The sequence below is a fragment of the Jaculus jaculus genome, chromosome 17, assembly GCF_020740685.1.
Source record: "Jaculus jaculus isolate mJacJac1 chromosome 17, mJacJac1.mat.Y.cur, whole genome shotgun sequence".
In the NCBI taxonomy this organism is placed as follows: Eukaryota; Metazoa; Chordata; class Mammalia; order Rodentia; family Dipodidae; genus Jaculus; species Jaculus jaculus.
The window spans coordinates 60,771,222-60,791,028 of NC_059118.1; the positions used below are offsets into that span (position 1 = coordinate 60,771,222).

Genomic DNA, 19,807 nt, shown 5'->3' on the forward strand with positions numbered 1-19,807 from the left:
TATTTAGTTTTCTGTACTGTTTCTCTGTTTTCAAATTCAGTGATTTATGTTCTTATGATTATTTTCCTCCTTCTATTAGTGTTGGGTTTAATTTCCTGTTTCACTAGGTTCTTGGGACCTTAAATTATTGATTTTCTTCTTTTTTAATGTAAGCAGTCAATGTTGTAGAATTACTTTTTCTCATGCCATCCCATTAATGTTAGTATATTTTATTCACACTTTTTCTTAACCCACATATTATTTGGAAGCATGCTGCTTAATTACTAGCTATTTCTCCTCTACTTTTTCTGTTTCTTTAAAACTACTTTATTTTTACTTATTTATTTATTTGAGAAGGGGTGGATACACAGAGACAGAGAGGGAGAGATGGAGAGAATGGACACTCCAGGTCATCTAGCCACTGCAAACTCCAGATGCATGTGCCACCTTGTGAATCTGGCTTATGTGGGTTCTGGGGAATCGAACCTGAGTCCTTTGACTTTGCAGGCAAGTGCCTTAACCACTAAGCCATTTCTCCACCCCCTCTTTCTGTTTTTGATTGCTAGTTCAACTTCATTATTATAATCACAGAATATACTTTATTTATTTATTGCGTGTGTGTGTGTGTGTGTGTGTGTTGGCAACAGAACAGGACAGACTCATGTGTCATCCTCAGCCAAACATGAATCTTTTCAGAGACAAGGTCTAACGTTAATCTGGGGCTCCCCAATTAGACTAGCCGGCCTACGAGGTGAGCCCCAGAGTCCTTACTCTGTGATTACAGGTGCATTCCCACCACTGAGCATTTTTTCTGTGGGTACTGGGCATCAAATTCAAGTTCTCATACTTGAAAGGCATGTAATTTACCCTCTGAGCATTTCCCTAGATCCTGTTTTAATTCTTTTAAAGTTTATTAGGTTTGTGGTACACCCAGTGTATATTCGTGTAGGATCCATGGACACTTGAACACAAAGTTCACTGAGCCTGTAGTGGGTGCAACATTCTACATATATGTGTATATATTCATGTAAATGTGAATGTGTGTATAGGAGAGGATTTTTTTTTCTTCATAGTGTTGCTCTTTCATCTATATTATTGTTGTACTTTTGCTGTTTTGTAGTTCTATCATTTGATGAGAGGGAGAGCCAGGTGTGGTGGTACATGCCTTTAGTTCCAGCACTTGGGAGGCTGAGATAGGAGTATCCCTGTGAGTATGAGGCCATTCTGGGCTGTCAAGAGTTCCAGGTCAACCTTAGCTAGAGTGTGACCCTGGGCCAAACAAACAAATAACAAAAATAGTTACTGAGAAGAGGAAGTATTGAAGTCCTTAAGTATAGTTGGGAATTTCCTGTCTATTTGCACTACCTGGAACAAATGGCACACTTGCTGATGGTGATAAATATTCCAGATTGTGAAGTCTTACTCCTAGGTTATTTAATCATTATATGAGATGACTTATCTCATAATCCCCTTTACTCTGAAACCCATTTTATCTGTTATTATTGTAGTCAATCTTACTTTTGGAATATTAGCATGTGCATTTTTTTTCATTTCTTACTTCAATCTACCTATTCTGTTGTATTGAGGTATGGTTCCTGTAAATAATATATACTTGGGCCATTTTCAAAGGCTCATTCTGCAAATATCTACCTGTTAATTGGTGCAGGCCATGTACACTTATGGTAATTATTGACGTGATGGAGAACGTGTCTGACATTTTAAATTTTGTGTTCTCGTTGCATTCTCCTTATCATTTCTCTCTTCCACGTTGCTGGCTTTCCTAAAGAGAACAGAGATGCTCTTTAGCATTCCATCTTGATTTATCTACAGTTTCAGGGTGCATCTCTTTCTGTGGCTTTTCAAGTAGGTGCTTTCGGTACAGTAGTACAGGAAGGTGACCTATAGGAATATTTTGGTCCTCAGTAGCCTGTGCATTTGACAGTGGTCCCACAAGATTACATTTCTTCATAACATCACCACCAACTTAATGTGTCCAAGTGTGTTCCACTATGTTTGCACAATGGCAAGATCACCCAGCGACTCTTTTAACATTTCAGCATCATTAACATACTGATGACCATATGTGTATGCGAAATTAGTTTCCTAGTGTCTCCACCTTGCCACTTGGATTGTGGCTATCTTGATTCCATCCAAGTCCCTTTACCTGTCCTCATATTTAAATAAAGTTTGCTTGAGTATTAACATGGTTTTAGAAACTTGGTTTAGTCATCAGACATGATTGATGACATTTGAGAAAGCATAGAGTATTGTGTAAGTGAATAATGCCCCTTCTGGTTTTATTTTTTCCTTTCACTGCCCCATGATTCTTTCATTCACCATTTTCTTTCTGTTTAAGGGTCATTCTTTAGCCATTCTTCAAGGGTATGTCTGCCAGTGACATTTCTTTCTTTGTTCTTAATTGGTTTATTTCACCTGAGAATGTGTTTGACATTCATAATAGAAGCACAGCCAGCAGACACAGAATTGGTGGCTGACGGTTTTTGCCTTCAGCACTTGGGAGATCCTGAGCTATCACAGTGGGAGTGATTCCACTTGTGGCTCTGGATTTCCCATTGGGAAGCTGCTGAGAGCGCCAGAGTGATAGAGGAGCATCTACAGAGAGAGCTGCCTGGTGCCTTTGGGTGGAGAAGGCAGTCTCTAGCCTCATGGTTAAGACATTACCCATGCCAGGTACCGTGAATGAGATACCTCTGCTGGTGCTATGTGCCCCCTGTGGTCTCTGTGAGAGCGGCCTCTCAGGCAGCAGTAAAGGAGACCCCCCAGCCAGGATTCGAGTGCATCCTGCCCAGGACTTAGTGCAAGTTTCCTTCCATAATGACACAGGCAAGCTTCTTTTAGGAATATCTCTGATCTACAGGTTATATAGAAGTAGGTTGTTTGACAACTGCCTAAAGTTTTTCCTCTTGTCTTTCTGAGTTTGGTTGCTAGTTGAATTCACTTATGACCACATAAATTCATCCACTAGTTAGATGAGATTGGGAGGTGCCAGGTCTGAACGGCTTCTCTGGTCACATGATGTGATCTGTTCTGGACTGTTCTCCAGTCCTGAGGTTTCTGGTGACTTTTCCTGTCTCTTTACACCTGTCTGGACTCTTTTTGGTCTGCCCCATGCATTATCTTCAGAGCTGAGCTTTTATAGATTGGAAAGGACAATATAAACAATTTTTGCCACCATCTTTTCCTAACTGGAAACATTCTCTTTTTATTCAAGTTTGTTTGCTTGCTTGTTTTTTTCTGGTGCCTTATAGCAATGAAAAAGTTTCTTATCATGTCACCCATGGCTTGAGGAATATGGAAGAAAGGAAAAACAATTAAGCCAATTATATTGAAATACACATAATATAAAACTTACTAGATTAAAAAATATTTTTGCTGGTTTGCAAGCAGAGACAGACAGAAGACAGACATACAGAGAAGAATGGTTTCACTAGGGCCTATAGCCAATGCAAACGGACTCCAGATGCATGCACCACGTTGTGCATTTGGCTTCATGTGGGTGTTGGGGAATGGTACCTTGGGTCATTAGACTTTGTAGGCAAGTGCTTTAACCACTGAACAATCTCGCCAGTCCCTAGATTTTTTTTTTTTTTTTTTTAGTATAAAAGCTAGCCATGTTCAAAGGACAGCTCGGTGGTATTAAGTAATTGCATGTTGCTGTGCAACCATCACAACCTTCCAGAAAAAGTGATCAAGAACTTATTTATCCTGCAAAATCGAAGAACTTCACACATTAAGCACGCTCTTTCCGCCCCCCCCCCACTTCTCCAGCCTCTGACAACCCTCATTCTTCATTGTATCTCTACCTACCTGATTTCTCTAGACTTCGTGCAGGTGGGGTCACGTGGTGTTTAGGTTATGTCACAGCACAATGTCTTTAAGGAAGGAGGTCAAATGTAAACTGGTAAATCTTATTACTCACTGAAGTATTTGAAAACTGCTTTGGGGGAGAAAAGTTTAAAATTAGTAGCTGATTTGAAACTTCGGAGGCTCTATAGTATATAGTATAGACTATGAACTTAGCAATAGTAGCTGTCGCTATTATTTTATGTAGGGATTCATTATTTATTTTTCTACTCTGTAACCCAGGCTACTGAACATCTACATGCTGGCTATGGAGTTACAGTTCTGTGCTCTTTCTTGGAGGAGTGAGCATCCTTTGAAATCATGCTGCAGTCCTAATTGCTGTCCACTCACTGCAAATACACAAAGATAGACCACGCAAACTCAGACCTGCAAAGCTGGTGACAGAGAAGACCTAGGATATGGAAGGCAGAGAGGATTTAATTTAATTTTGTTTAAAACGCTTTGGGAGTCTTTGTCTCTGCACCCACAGAGGGGAGCTTGCAGAACCTTCTTGAATATTAGCAATGTTTCCTATAAAGTGCCACACATGTAGTGGGTGATCATGAAACCATCCCTGCTGTTGAGTTGATTCCCATAATATTAGACAAACACCACATCATGTCTATGCCCTCTTTCTAATTGTGATATTAAGCAGACTTCCTGTATCTCTCTGTAATTTTCTCTTCACAATAGGAACTTATGAGTTAGTAAAATAACTTAGTACTCTAAATAGCTATGGATGTTCTAAGTTCAATGAAAGTGTTAATTGGTAATAACCAGGGAAAGCTCATGAGAAGTATTTAAAAATTTCTGGATTCTTTCATTGTGTGTAAGATGGAGCATTTAATCCTTTTAAGATTAAGGGAAAAAGGAACTGATTTTCATAAAAATGTAGAATCTTACAAATGATAGACTTGAGTGATACTTAAAGATTATTCTTGTGAAAAATTACAAAGTATGTTTCTGCCTCTATATTATAATACAATTTTATTAAGCAAGACACAGATGTACAAGTCTTTTTTAATCTTATGAAAGCAAAATAATCAAAGATTAGTAATGGAGTGATATGATAGCAACAATATTTGCAATTCACAGCTGCCCATAAAGCTCATAGAAACAATTTGAATTAACTACCTAATGTGTGCAAATGTCTATGTTTTGTTTCTTTGCATGTGCATGTGTGTATGGTGTGCGGTGAGAATGCGGGTATGTGTGTGAGAACATGTCATGTGTGCATACATATGTGGAGGCCAGAAGTTGATGTTTGATATTTTTCACAATGATTCTCCCATGTATTTGCTGAGGCCAGGGCCTCTTACTCAAACCCAGTACTCACTGATGTTGCTTGTCTAGCTAGCCAGCTTGCCCAGGATCCTCTCCTGCTCTTGAGTGCTGAGATTACATGTATGTAAGGCAGCTGACATTATGTGGCTGCAGGGATCCAAACCCTGTTATTCATAATCAACTGACTGTTGATCCTCCTGAGTGGCACCAAAGAGAACCTGTGTAGGAAGGCTGTGAGCTTAGTGGCTTAGATTAAGTTGAACATGAGGACAGGGCTCACCAGATTTTTGCTTCCCATTGCATTAAGATATATATATCGATATATAGGTATTAAATTATTGGTTTATGAAAAACATTCCTAGGACTCCAGTTCATAAAATATCAGATACATTCAAATGTTAACAGTGTGGGCTTTGGGAAGAATAACTCTGACTAATCTTAGAATCTAATATTTCAGTTACTTTTTCAATACTTAAAAATTTTAAAATATGATTCATTCACCTGTGCTTCCTGTGAAGACTAAACAGAGACTTTCTTGACTCTTAACATTATAGAAAACATTCCTGTGTTTATATTTGAAGCATCTACCAAGTAACAAGTTACAATGTTGTCATGCCATTACCAAAGAATATTATTAATGTTTTATTTACATTTGTAGAAGATCCTGCTTATTTACTATGAATATCTTCAATTAGACAACTGATCATAGTTTTTAATATGGTTAAGCCAGGTTTTGTTTTCTTAATCAGCAACCATATGTGTGTGTGTGTATATATATATATACACACACACACATGAAAATGTGTGTGTAATAAAGCACATTTATGAAATCTGAAGCCACTACCCAGTAAATGCATTGCTACTAGGAGTTTTAAGATTTTTTGGCCTGTGGTTACAGCCATGGTCATTGCAACACATTCTGAGAATTTGTAGTTTGTTGCTTATTTTGGCCTTTAAACTGTTCATTTGTCCTGTGAACCATATTATGTGCTTGTGACTGTCAGTTAGCTGAATGCATTTCAAGTCAATTTACTAAAATAGTCACTGTTAAGCGGTATATTTGGACAAAGTTGACACCTTTGACATTTTCGAAAATGGCAAAAATAACTGTATTTAAGGGTGTGATTTATGAATGTTATGTGCCTCCAGAATGTCCATTGGATTATAGCTTCATTTAGCTGCTGAAACTCTATGAGCTGCTGAAAGGGCAACTAATTAGTGCTGTGTGATCAGGTATTTCATGACAGATGGGCAGACATACAAAATCACAGTCATAATATCGATTTCCAAATCTTCCTGTTGTTTCTTAGAACCACTTTGGCTTGCATGCGTAGAACTGGGGGTCCACAGTGGATGCAGAGAGAGCAAGGAAGGAAGGAGATTCAGCCAATGGCTCTGCTTTTACAAAAACACGTGCTCTTTGGTACAAATAGGAAAAGGAACTTGCGATGATTAACAAGTGCTTTGAGTCTTCTGTTGTCTGTGAGATTGCTAGCCTCTATTAAAAACTTCTTAAAATAATAGATAGGTTTAATTCCTCTAGAAAAATTATATCATCTTAAAGATTTTCCATATTTATTATATGGATGTGACTTGACTATGGGAGGAAAAGGAGTAAAATCTCATGTTCTTCAAGTTTTAAATGTACCAGGCTAAGGTTTACTTAATTGGAACCTCCAGGCAATATAGGAGCCCTTTGTAAAATTCTGTGATTCTTAGTATGCTAAATAATGCAAAGATTCGACTCTTCAACACTAGACACACATCTGGCAGCTTAATATTTAAATTACGGGGGCAGGGGGCGGTGAGAATGCTTCACTTCAGGAGCAATTTTCTTAAAGAAAAGAATAGGAAGCGTATTACAACTAAATTTAATTTCTTTTTAAGAATTTCATCTTGTCTAATTGCAGGCAGGCATCTCCTCACCCACATTTTTGGTATTTATATTTTTGTACATATTTTCTGTGAATTAATCTTTAATTTGAGATGCTTCTCAGGGCTAGAGCTGTTGAAAAAAATGTGTGTTTTCCTTTGCAAATTGTTTTGAATACTCTCTCTGGTCTCAAGTAATAAAAACAATAGGATAGTAAAATAAAGGAAAAACAGAATTACAGAGACTCATAAAAATATTACTGACAAATGGCAACATTTTTCAGTTGCCTTTTCTCCGAAGGTTTAATTTTCCCCCCAATATTAATAATGTTCTCTCTATTTTGACATTTTCTGGCTGTTTTTTTCCATGTAAAATTTCTTATGAACAGCATTCTTCCTGAGTATTTCTCCAAAGGACACTGTCAAATCCTTGATTAATTCTGTAAAGGTCATTTAGAAAATAAACCATTAAAAATATGCCAAGTAAAAAAGATTAGTACACACAGAGAAAATACACTTTTCTAGAGATATGCATTTATAAATGGATGGGGTACTGTGGCATTACACAGTTTGGACAAGTGTTTTCTTTGTGCTCCTCATGTATTATTAAAAATAAGACTGTTTCATTTATTTCTCTGAGTGATACCCACTAACATACTCTAAAATCACCAGCAGGTTAACATTACTTGTAAACATTTTATCTTTCCCTCAATATAAGAGGATCTGATACTAAAGTTGAATGTAATTCCAATAAAAAAAGCAAACTTTCAAAGTAATTAACCTATATTGATATTTTAGCATATAGTGGTAGGTAGCCCATACATTCATTTCAACATTTTAAATATTAGTTAATTAATTAGTTCACTTAATAGAGAGAAAGAGAGAGATAGCGAGGCAGATGGCGAGAAGGAGAGAGATGGAGAGAATGAAAGTACCAGGGCCTGTTTAGCCGCTGTAATCTCTAGGTGCATCACCCTGTGCATCTGGCTTTACGTGGGCACTAGGTATTGAACCTGGGTACTTAGGCTTTGCAGGCAAGCACCTTAACCACTGAGAAATCTCTTCAGTTCTCATTTTAACCTTTCAATTAAAAAAATAAACGTTTATATTACTTCTGGTTTAAACTCTAGTAGAATAGATAGTGCTATATTGGGTCTTTTACTACAATTAGCCGCTAAACTGGGGAGAATAAATGAAGCACCTGTTTGAAGTCCCTGGCATCAGGAAGTATGACTGTGATCCTTGAGAGAAGAGAAGTTTCTGAGTGAAGGCTCAGGTGAACACTGGCAATCTACTTGGGCATGATATTCCAGCTCTGGACTGTAGCACAGTGCAGTCCAAGCAGAGGAGTCCCTCCTAAGCTGAGAGAACAGAGCTCAGCTCACAGGGAACTGGCAAACCTAAGCATGCTGAGCAGAGCTGACATCAGGGAGTCTGAATGTGAAATGTCCCTCACTGCCTCATGTATTTGTGATTAAGCCTCATACTCAGTCCCCAGCTGCTGGCAGCTTGGCAGGTGGAGCCTTGCTGGAAGAGGTGTGTTACTTGGGGTGCGGCCATGAGGTGTTACAGACCAGCTCTCCCTTGTCAGATGCAGCACAAGCAGGGAAAATACACTTTTAATAAGATAAGCCTTTTTTTATGCAGATGAAGCACTGTGGCATTATGCAGTTTTGACAAGCGAGGTTGATAATTTAGACATGTCTTGCTGCTGTCTTCCAGCTGATGTAACAGCATGTGATGCCTCCTCTCTGCTCTGCCACCTCATCGTGAAACTTCCTCTTGGGAATATAAGCCAAGACCAACCCTCTCCTTACATGTCTCGCTGTAGAGATGCAAACAACATATAAAATGGAAAACAACATATACTTAAAATTAATAACCTAAAATTAACCAAACTTGAAGAAAATTAACTTACAAGTTGAATATCTTTAGTGAACTTGAAAAGAATGGAGTATTAGAGGGAACAGTTGTAACCAAAATGCCAAGCACCCAGGATCCCAAAGATAGCAAGAAGGAAAAAAAATATACATTGTAGGTAACTGAACAGTGAAATTACTAAAATGACATCATCAAAAAACAATGCTGATCAGAAATTATGTATTTAAAATGACTGAAGAGGAAGGAAACTAGAATTTTGTATCTAGTAAAAATATTCCACAAAATTGGGAGTGGAAAAAAAAAGGCATTTTCAAATGAATGTGGGAACTTTCTTTCTGTCACTATATAAAATGGTTAAAAATGTTCATTAACTGAATGAAAACGATACATGATGATATATCAAAAAGAATAGCAGGGTGCTAAAATTTATAAATTCTTATATACATATGAATTATATACATAAGATATTATTGTTAATATGAAATGCATTATGTAAAGAAAACGGCAGTGTAAGGTGGGGTTCTAAAGTATCTCTACACAGCAGACTTGAAGACAACACCTGCAGGCCGAGGGTGAAACGGACCTGCTCCTGCGTGGCCGTCGGGGAAGAACTGGGAGTGCATAGTGTGAACCTGTGGAGAAGAAGTGCGACTTTACAACGAAGATAAAACAGGAAATTCGCTAAGATGATAAACCAAATCCTAACTATGCAGTGTGTGACAGAGGTTAGAAACTCATGAAATAAAAACTGAGTAAAAGGGCTAGAGAGATGGCTTAATGGTTAAGGGACTTGCCTGCAAAGCCAGGGGCCCAGGTTTGATTCCCCAAGACCCATGTAAGCCAGATGCACAAAGTAATGCATGTGTCTGGAGTTTGTTTGCAGTTGCTGGAGGTCCTGGCATGCCCATTCTCTCTCTCTCTTTCTCTCTCTCTTAAATACATAAATAAAAATAAACTATTTTTAAAAAATTGAAAGAAGGTTAGAAAAAGACAAAATTATGATTTGGAGGAAAATTTTTCTATATGACTATTTGGAGTAAGAATGAATATAAGCATGTTGAAAGATTAGCAGTCTTTTTTTTAAAAAAAAATAACAGATCATATATCAAATGATTCAGCAGTCTCATTCTTCTATATTTACCCAAAGATGGAAAACAGATGTCTACCAGAAGAATTGAGCATGAATTTTCATAGCAGCTATACTCACAATGGATACAACTTTGAAACTGCATATCAGTAGATGACCCAATACATTATTAATTCAAAATACTTCTCACCCAAGAAGAAATGCTGACTGAGATCACGAGAACATGCAACCTGTTGTTGCTGAGTTGAAGTTGGAAACGTGAGGACACAGTGAGTTCTGCCCACGCGGCCAGCCTGGAGAGGTCTCCACATGTAAACAAGAACCACAGGCCTGGGAACTATATTGATTTGATTTCTGTGAGGCATTAACCTCATAAACCAACTGAACAAGGTGGTGCTCAGACATCCAAGCCACAAAAAAATGTGAAATAATATGTAGATGTGGCTTGTAGCCACAAATGTGTGATAATTTGTTCCAGGGGCAATAAACAAAGATGAGTGAGACATTGTGCAATGCTTAAAAATATATAGAAGTAGAAAATGGGGTGAGGTTTCTCCAGTCAAATACAGCAGAGGGTGTGATGTATGGACTTTGAGATAATGTAGAACTGGAGTTAAATTTAAAATTTTGGAGCCGAAGAGATGACTCAGTGGTTAAAAGTGCTTGCTTTAAATGTCTAACAACCCGGGTTTGATTCCTCAGTATGCACATAAAGTCAGATGCAGTAAGTGACACATGAGTATGGAGTTTATTTACAGTGCAGGAGGCCTTGGTATGCCCATTTTCTGTCTTCCCCTCTCTCTTCGTCTCTTTCCCTCTCTTTCTTGTGTGTGTGTAGGGCATGGGGGGGGGGCAAAGCACAATATACATGATATTCATTGAAAATGTTAAAAAATGCAAAACACATTTTATTAATTTTCTTTTCTTTTTTTTTAAATCTGTTTTTTTTAATTTATTTATTTATTTGAGAGCGACAGACACAGAGAGAAAGTCAGATAGAGGGAGAGAGAGAGAATGGGCGCGCCAGGGCTTCCAGCCTCTGCAAACGAACTCCAGACGCGTGCACCCCCTTGTGCATCTGGCTAACGTGGGACCTGGGGAACCGAGCCTCGAACCGGGGTCCTTAGGCTTCACAGGCAAGCGCTTAACCGCTAAGCCATCTCTCCAGCCCTTATTAATTTTCTTATGCCAACCAGCAACTACACAATGACACTGTAAATGATGTCTTAAAATTCTAACATTTAAAATCTAAATAAAAATTTTTCTACTTCCTCCCTTCTCTTCCCTTTCTCTGGTTTTAAACATATTAACTTCACTATGAATAAACTGTGCTTGAGACTGCAGGGAAAGAGCACATCCAAGACTTTGTCGTCAGTCTAACCTCAGTTAACTCAGTGCCTCATCTCAGAAAGTGCCTGACCATCTCCCTTTCTCTGGTGTTTGCCTGTTAGTGCAGCACTGTCTACCAGGAACAGAGGGAAAAGGTCTGTGCAACCCTCTGTTCTCCCATCAGTGACCCCAAACCCTAAGGCTGGGGAGAAATAGGCTGGCAGAATCATCCCTAGAATGAAGGTTTGAAGGATGCTGACATGTAGCCACATCCTGAAAACCTGGCACTGTTAACTTTGCATTTAAGATGTTCACAAGGGCAATGCCAAGTGGAAGGAGATGGCAGTATTCAATCTTGGACAAAAAAAGCCCTGATGTTGATACATGTCCTTTTTAACAGCTGTCAGGTCACCCCTCACCAAAGCCATCACCTCCTGTGGCCGTTCAAGTTCTAGCCAATTTCCAGACAGGAATTGATAGGGATTCACTCAGGTCTTACAACTAAGTGATGACTTGAGACGCACAGTGCTTTTGTAATGCTTGCATTATTTGACACATTTATTTACTTTTGTTTATTTTTCATTAAAAAATACTGGAAAGGACCACTGGGGAGAAATAAAGATGTGTAAGACATATCATTTGTAAGGAGTTTGCCATTTGGAATAGTGTCCTCAACTGGGAATGTTTTGTTCCCCAGAGGGAATTTGGGAAATGTCTGGGGACATTTTTGGTGGCTTCAACCGAAAGGGACAAGGGTGGGAAGGCAGCGTGTGCTGATGGTTGCCAGGGCATAGGAGCAAGGGATGCGGATAATGGAGCTCAGGACAGCTCCACAGCACAGGTCCATCCAGCTCAAAAGCTGAGTAGGAAAGAGGCTGAGAAAGTCTCAGGTGGAACAAGTCAGATGTGAGAAAGGTGCCTTTGCAGTCAGCTGTTCGCATCCCTGGCAGAAATCACCCGACCAAGAGCAGCTTGTGGGAAAAAGGGGCTTATTTTGGCTTACAGGCTCGAGGGGAAGCTCCATGATGGGAGTGGAAAACAATGGCATGAGCAAAGGGTGGACATCACCCCCTGGCCAACATCAGGTGGACAATAGCAACAGGAGAGTATGCCAAACACTGGCAAGGGTATAACACCCATAAGCCCACCCCCAACAATACATTGCCTCCAAGAGGGGTTAATTCCCAAGTCTCCATCAACTGGAAACCTAACATTCAGAACACCTAAGTTTATGGGGGCACCTGAATCACACCATTACAGGTGCCAAGGTAGAAGTGCTGGGGGCAGGAAAAGGAGTGAACTTTCTCATTGTGGGATTGCATGTTGGACCTTGATATGAGGCCTGGGAGGTTATATGGAAATGTGAGCCCAGAAATGAACCTGGTGAAAGAGAATCCTTCTTGGATGAGGAAGAGCATCGAGCAGAAACAGCTATGCTTGTCAAAGAAGTCCCCATTGTGTGGCTGATGGGCAAGCTCTACTTCAAGTCCACATGCTGACTGGCTTAAGCAGGGGTCATGAAGCTTCCTTCTCAGAATCTATTCTGTGGCTTGTTTCCCGTCATCGGGCCTCGTGAAACTCTTAGATATCAGCAGTGAATGCTTTCATAGCCTCTGAAGTGAAAAGCTATATAATATATTTTCCCCACCTTTTTATTTTTAACCCTAGGGAGCCTATGTAATAAAATTGAGCCGTGCCCTAGGGACTGTGATCTTCACCTTTTAAAAGAAGTCCACGGATTAGACTCTGAGGTAAGATGAAGGCTGTAGACATTGGCGCCGGAAAGACTATGTAACCAGTGGTCTCCGATTATTAATTATTATTTCTTAAAATGAATTTCCAGATAGAAGGTAATTTGGTCTTCAAAGCAGGTTTTGAAGTGGGCGACCATACTAAGCTGCTGAGGTCTGGTATATCAACAGTGCCAATAAACTTTTATTGCATCCGAATCAGACTTCTTTAAGCTGTTGAAAACATTTATCAGTCCATAAGACTTTCCAGCTTGGGAGGACAATTAGAAAATGCACTGATTGTCTTGTATTTCAGGAATTTATTTTGCATGACCAGGACAGCCAGGAAGTCTGTGTAGAAGCCATCTCATTTATTTATTTGTTTGTTTAATGTGGTGCCAGAGATGCAACCCAAGGCCTGGCACATATTAAGCAAACACTCTACCACTGAGCTACATCCCCAAGCCTTAGAAGCCATCATGGTCAACTTAGTTAAATAGACAGCCTGTGTTCTAAAAATATCAGTTGAATTATTTTGCTTGCATTGCTGGATCTAGTTTTTTTATACACAGCCATTTCAAAATTTATATCTACTTAGATTGAATGTCTTTAAGCATTAAACACTCAATAGATTTAATTTGGTTAGAAGATGGAAATAGCTGAGCCTGATGACACGTGTCTGCTACTCAGCGTTTGGGAAGCGGAGTCAGGAGAGTCATCTGCTTGGTGTCAGTTCAGGATATGTAAGGAGAGCCTGACAAAGAAACAGAAAAATAAAGAAGAAATATGGAAGGGAGGCAGAGTCATCTAACTAGAGCTCCCCCTCTCTTCCTCCCTTCTCTCTCTCAGTAATCACTGCAGAGGGAATGGAACCCAGGGCCTTTCACAATCACTCCACACCTCAGCTAAACCTCCAGTTATTTTATATATATATATTTTTAATCTTGAGACAGAGTCTCATTAAGAGGCTGGCCTAATACTCATCCAGTAGCCCAAGTAGGCCTTGAATTCACAATCCTCCTGCCTCAGCCTCTCAAACAGCTGTGCTTATGGTCTGGTGCCACCGTGTCCAGCTTCATTTTATTTTTGATACTATAGTCCACAGATTATTATAAGCCATTTGCTCGGGAGAGTCAGTTCTTCCCTGGGAGTCACTAACAGGGAATCACTTCCAGAGTAACTTTGGCACATTTTACTAATGCCCGTGCTGTGTGAGAGAGCAGAGTTAGAAGCTTGCAAGCAGAGGTGTAGCAGGATCCAGAGTGGTATTCCACTCTCTGGGCAGAGGTGCCACACCCTCTTCACAGGGCACAGTCTGACGCTCTGAACTCTGATTTGGATATTTTCTCAAGGTATCATGAACTAATATGCATTTTCAATTGGTTTTAAAGACTAATGTAGCTATTTCAGATGAGATTGGGCACATTCAGGGTGGCATGGCCATAGACTAATGGAGGCATTTCATTGAGTGGTTGTGGAAAAAAATCAGTTCATGTTGTACTTTAAAAATGAAGCGTGGAAGCCGGGCGTGGTGGCGCACGCCTTTAATCCCAGCACTTGGGAGGCAGAGGTAGGAGGATTGCTGTGAGTTCGAGGCCACCCTGAGACTCCATAGCGAATTCCAGGTCAGCCTGGGCTAGAGTGAGACCCTACCTCAAAAAAAAACAAAAAACAAAACAAAAAAAATGAAGCGTGGGCCAGGCGTGGTGGCGCCTTTAATCCCAGCACTTGGGAGGCAGAGGTAGGAGGATTGCTGAGAGTTCGAGGCCATCCTGAGACTGCAGAGTGAATTCCAGGTCAGCCTGAGCTAGAGTGAGACCCTACCTTGAAAAAAACAAAATGAAGTGTGGGCAAGGGCTGGGGACACAGTTCATCTGGTAAACTGCTTGGCTTGCAGGTGTCAGGATCTGAGATGGATCTCAACATCAATGTACAAAACAAAAACAAAAACAAAAAAAAACCAAGGAAGGTAGCACACACTTTGAATCCCAGCCCAGCACTACTGGGGAGATGGAGACAAGAGGATTCCCTAAGGCTTGATCATCTGCTAGTCTAACCTACTTGTTTTAGACCAGAAAGAGATAAGAAAGTTGGACTGTGTCTTAAGGAAGCATGTTGTTCTTAAAGGAACACACACACACACACACACACACACACACGGAGGCATCAGCTTTTCAGAATTTATGACCCTTAGCTCTTCCAAGGATTCCAGCAATCCTGTAGTGAGCAGACAGGAGACTATCAGGCTTAGTTGCCTGAGGGGATTTTTCAACGTCAATCCTAGACCTTGCAGCCAGGGAGACCTTGTCCCTTCTGTGTAATGGGAAGCTTGTCCTATAATATTCTCTGGGGAAGGTTCCAGGCATGAATTTGCAGAGGAGAAGTGCTACCTCTACTGTATAGTCTGGGTTGTAAGCTGACAGGATGGGGTTGCCATCATCTTCTTTTGGATGATAATAACAGCAGCGATGGAGGGAGTGTGATGCCGTGTTTATCGGCTTTGATGGTGCGCGCGCACCTGCCACTTGTTACCCACGGATGCGATGCTGTGATCTTAGCACAAGCCAGGGTCTAAACCTCAAGTCTTCCTTTCTTTGCTTCTTCAAATGTGGTGAGCATCACGGGGCTGGCACTAAGCTTCCACAATTTCCCTTCTGATCTCCCCAGGGCAGTTCAAAAGCACTTGTAATCCTCAGGCTTCCACCTCTGTTCACGGTTTCCCCTTCCTAAGGCTCTGACTTCGAACGTAAACAATCCCCTTGTTCTTGATCCGGCCAGCGGGCAGGTGAGCATTTCTTCCCAGAAACTCACGTGAGGACCCGGTGAGGGCATTGAGGAAGCCGCACTGCTGCTAAGTGAGGCTGAAGGAGCTGACATGGATGGCTTCTCCATGAAACTTGGCCCTGGCCTTTGGACGGTTGCCTCCCTGTGCGCAAGGAATCCATGAACCAGCCTCGGCCTTGTCCTTGAGGATTGAGTCTTGGGTGGGAGTCACGTTTAAGGGGCCAAAACCTGTGAGCTCGACTTTAAAAAAAAATAATTTCTCTGTTTATTTGCAAGCCCAGAGAGATAGAGAGAGAGAGACAGACAGACAGACAGACAAGGGGCCCACCAGGACCACCAGCCATTCAGCCACTGTGAACAAACTCGACATGCATCATAACTATACTATAAGATCTTTGGTTATGGACTGGGTGTGGTGGTGCATGCCCTTAATCCCAGCACTCAGGAGGCAGAGGGAGGAGGATTGCCATGAGTTCCAGGCCACCCTGAGACTCCATAGTGAATTTCAGGTCTGGGCTAGAGTGAAACACTACCTTGGAGGAAAAAAAAGATTTTTGGTTACATATAAATGTATAATAAGTTAGACTCTTACCATATATGGTTATTAGTATATCATATGTATCTCTTTATATAAATCTGAGTTTGTGTACTGTGATCTGTATAAAACAAATGTATGCCCATTTTTCGAATAAAATCCTTTCAGTTCATGGGCCTTATCCATCCATGTTCAGTATGTTTAGAAGAATTGAATGTAAATCAACTGAACATCACTGGATTATCTTTTTGTTGTTGTTTGTTTATTTTTATTTATTTATTTAAGAGCAACAGTCAGAGGGAGAGAGAGAGAAGAGAATGGGCTCTCCAGGACCTCCAGCCACTGCAAACAAACTCCAGACACCTGCGCCCCCTTCTGCATCTGGCTAACGTGGGTCCTGGGGGGTCCTTAGGCTTCACAGGCAAGCAGTTAACCACTAAGCCATCTCTCCAGCCTGGATTATCTTTTTATTGTGACAATGAAACCTTTTAGGTTTTCAAAAATAAAAATGATGGTTTTTTTTTTTTTTTCTTTTTCTTTTGCGAAGTAGGATCTCCCTGTAGCTGAGGCTTTCTTGGAATTCACTATGTACTCTCAGGTAGGCCTCAAACTCACAGAGCTCCTCCTACGTCTGCCTCCCTGTAAAAACATTTGAAGAGGATTTTTGCTGCTTGGTTTGTGTTGTATACCGACAAAAGGTCATTTGTTATTTTCTAACTGGTGCTGAACTTGAACATCAACTTTACAAGTCAAGTAGCCTGTCGATGAACTTGAAAATTGGATTCTGAATTTTAGCGTTTGATGCCCAAATATTTGCTATTGATTTCTACTTGAGAGGCTCTGGATATGAGCACAGTCATATGCATACAACACAATTTAAGATGCTCCAGAGCAAACTTGCAAACCAGTTTCTCTTTGGTTGCTCTTTTTAACGTGTGGGTCTGCCTCTTTCTACAGAGCACTGGCACTGGACGAATCCCCAACACACACTTTCAGCGGTAGGGTGCTTTGATTTCACGGTGCAGACCAGACAGACTTGTAGTGGACCAGCGGGCTTCCTTTTGGGTTTCTAAGTGTTGATAACATCATCGTTAAGACTTAATGCCCCAGACACTGAATCATGACATGTGCTTAACGGACTGTTTAGCGTATTTGGATGTCACAGGGAGAGGCTCCCACATCCTGATAGTCAGCTGGGAATTCCTTTGCATAGATTTACCTCCTTTGTGGATAAAAACTCTTACTTCTTTGTGTTTTTTTTTTTTATGTATTCATTTCTTTCATAGTGAACTAGCTTTCATGATTTTTATACCTGTAAAAGATCACTTTGAAGGTTTTTAGTGCATTAATTCAGATATTCATTTGTTAAAATAAATATAAAAGCTCCAAAAACACTTGTGAGTTTTGGAATTCCTTAAATTTTTTCTTCTGCTTGACTTGGCAATTGAAGGCATCACCCATTATTTCCAGTTGAAATGTAAGTTCTTGGTGAAATGACTTAGTGGGTATTTCTTGAGCACCTACTATGTTCGAATTAGCATGGTAAGTGCTAGGAAAGACACAAAGAAATAGACTACATCCAGTTTCCACCATAAATGTAGGTGAGGATACAGAATATATATGCATAGGTTGATAAAAAGGAGTATAATGGACTTTATCATGAAACATTATATTTTACGCAACAGAGGCCAGGGGTGGGTAAACCAAGCCCTATTCACTTCCTATGGAGGGTCAATGAAATGAAGCTAGCAAATCATGCAGAAGTGTCACCAACTTGAGATTTAAAGGATTGCAAAGGCTTGTGGGACAATTTAAGCTCTCATATCTTTTCTTAAGAATTTTGGCACTCTCTGATTTTCCTGTGGAATGGGATCATTGAAGGTGTCTATATAATCTGATCAGAACTTTTGTTTCTTTCTTCTTCCTTCCTTCCTTTCTTTCTTTTTCTTTTCATTCATTCTTTCTTTCTTTCTTTTTGTTTTCCTTCTTCCTTCCTTCCTTCCTTTCTTTCTTCCTTCCTTCCTTCCCTCCTCCCTTCCTCTTTCTTTCCTCCTCTCCTCTTCTTCGTCCTCCTCCTCCTTCTTTTTACTGTTATAGGAGCTCTACAGACTAAAAAAGATGAAAGGCTCCACAACAAAAAGTAACTTCAAATTCAAGGCAATCATAACTGGATTTTGTTCTTAAGCTAATCAGATCAATCAATTCCATAACAAAAGACTGGTGCCTTATGGAGTTCACTATGGATTAGGTGACACAGGCACTCCTACCTACATTCCCAAGGGTTTCCTGGTTACTGCAAGCCGTCCACCCAAAGCCACATTTTGCAACTGCAGCTGCAGAGTGCTGCTAGAACTTGCATGAACCGAGTCCCAAGAATTTCATGGAACTAGCCTCATGCAAAAGAACAGAAAGGAAGAGTGTATTTTTAAAATTTTTTTTCTTTATTTATTCGAGAGTGACAGACAGAGGCAGAGAGAGAGAGAGAGAGAGAGAGAGAGAGAGAGAGAGAAAGAGAGGGAGGGAGGGAGGGAGGGAGGGAGGGAGGGAGGGAGGGAGGGAGGGAGGGAGGGAGGGAGGGAGAGGTGAGCAGAAAGAGAGAATGGACAGGCCAGGGCTTCCAGCCACTGCAAGCAAACTCCAGATGCATGCGCCCCCTTGTGCATCTGGCTAACGTGGGTCCTGGGGAGTTGAACCTCAAACCGGTGTCCTGAGGTTTCACAGGCAAGCACTGAACCACTAAGCCATCTCTCCAGCCCCAGAAAGGAAAAGTTTTTTTTTTTTTTCAAATTTTTATTTATTTATTTGAGAGCGACAGACACAGAGAGAAAGACAGATAGAGGGAGAGAGAGAGAATGGGCGCGCCAGGGCTTCCAGCCTCTGCAAACGAACTCCAGACGCGTGCGCCCCCTTGTGCATCTGGCTAACGTGGGACCTGGGGAACCGAGCCTCGAACCGGGGTCCTTAGGCTTCACAGGCAAGCACTTAACCGCTAAGCCATCTCTCCAGCCCCCCAGAAAGGAAAAGTTTTAACAATGCCTGATCTGCTTTCCAAGGCTGATGGTCTTTGAACCACCTTTTCTCAGTGGCATGTGAAGATTTTAGTACCTCCAGGTGACTCTCTGATGTCAGACGTGGAAAGTGGCTGTTGTGGTAGAAGGACAGGACAGAGCTGTTAGGTGAGGAGCTCCCTCGCCCACTCTTGAAATAGCCCAGCTTCCAAGCACCCTTGGTCGAATGAAATGGCTCTGCACCCAGCATCAGTCTTCAACATGACTCCTCAAGTTCTCATACATTAGCTCCACATACATTGTGAAAGTCACCACCTTAAATGTATGCTCTTGAGAGTCACAGGTCATGGGACACAGAAACTACTGATGGCAGATGTAGGATTCTGTCACCTACTAAAGCAGAGAGCAGAGCGGAGAGGACAGCAGGGTGACACTTTCAGTACTTGGTTTCTCC

The 19,807-nt window shown here is 40.8% G+C and overlaps 1 protein-coding gene across 1 annotated transcript in view; it reads left to right on the forward strand.

Annotated features, from left to right (window-relative positions):
• LOC101603424 overlaps positions 1–19,807 on the forward strand; it is a 301,585-nt gene that overhangs the window by 118,881 nt on the left and 162,897 nt on the right. Inside the window, exon 11 of the mRNA XM_045136372.1 lies at positions 12,965–13,047. Coding sequence (XP_044992307.1) covers positions 12,965–13,047 — 83 coding nt within the window. The remainder of the gene's footprint in view (positions 1–12,964; positions 13,048–19,807) is intronic.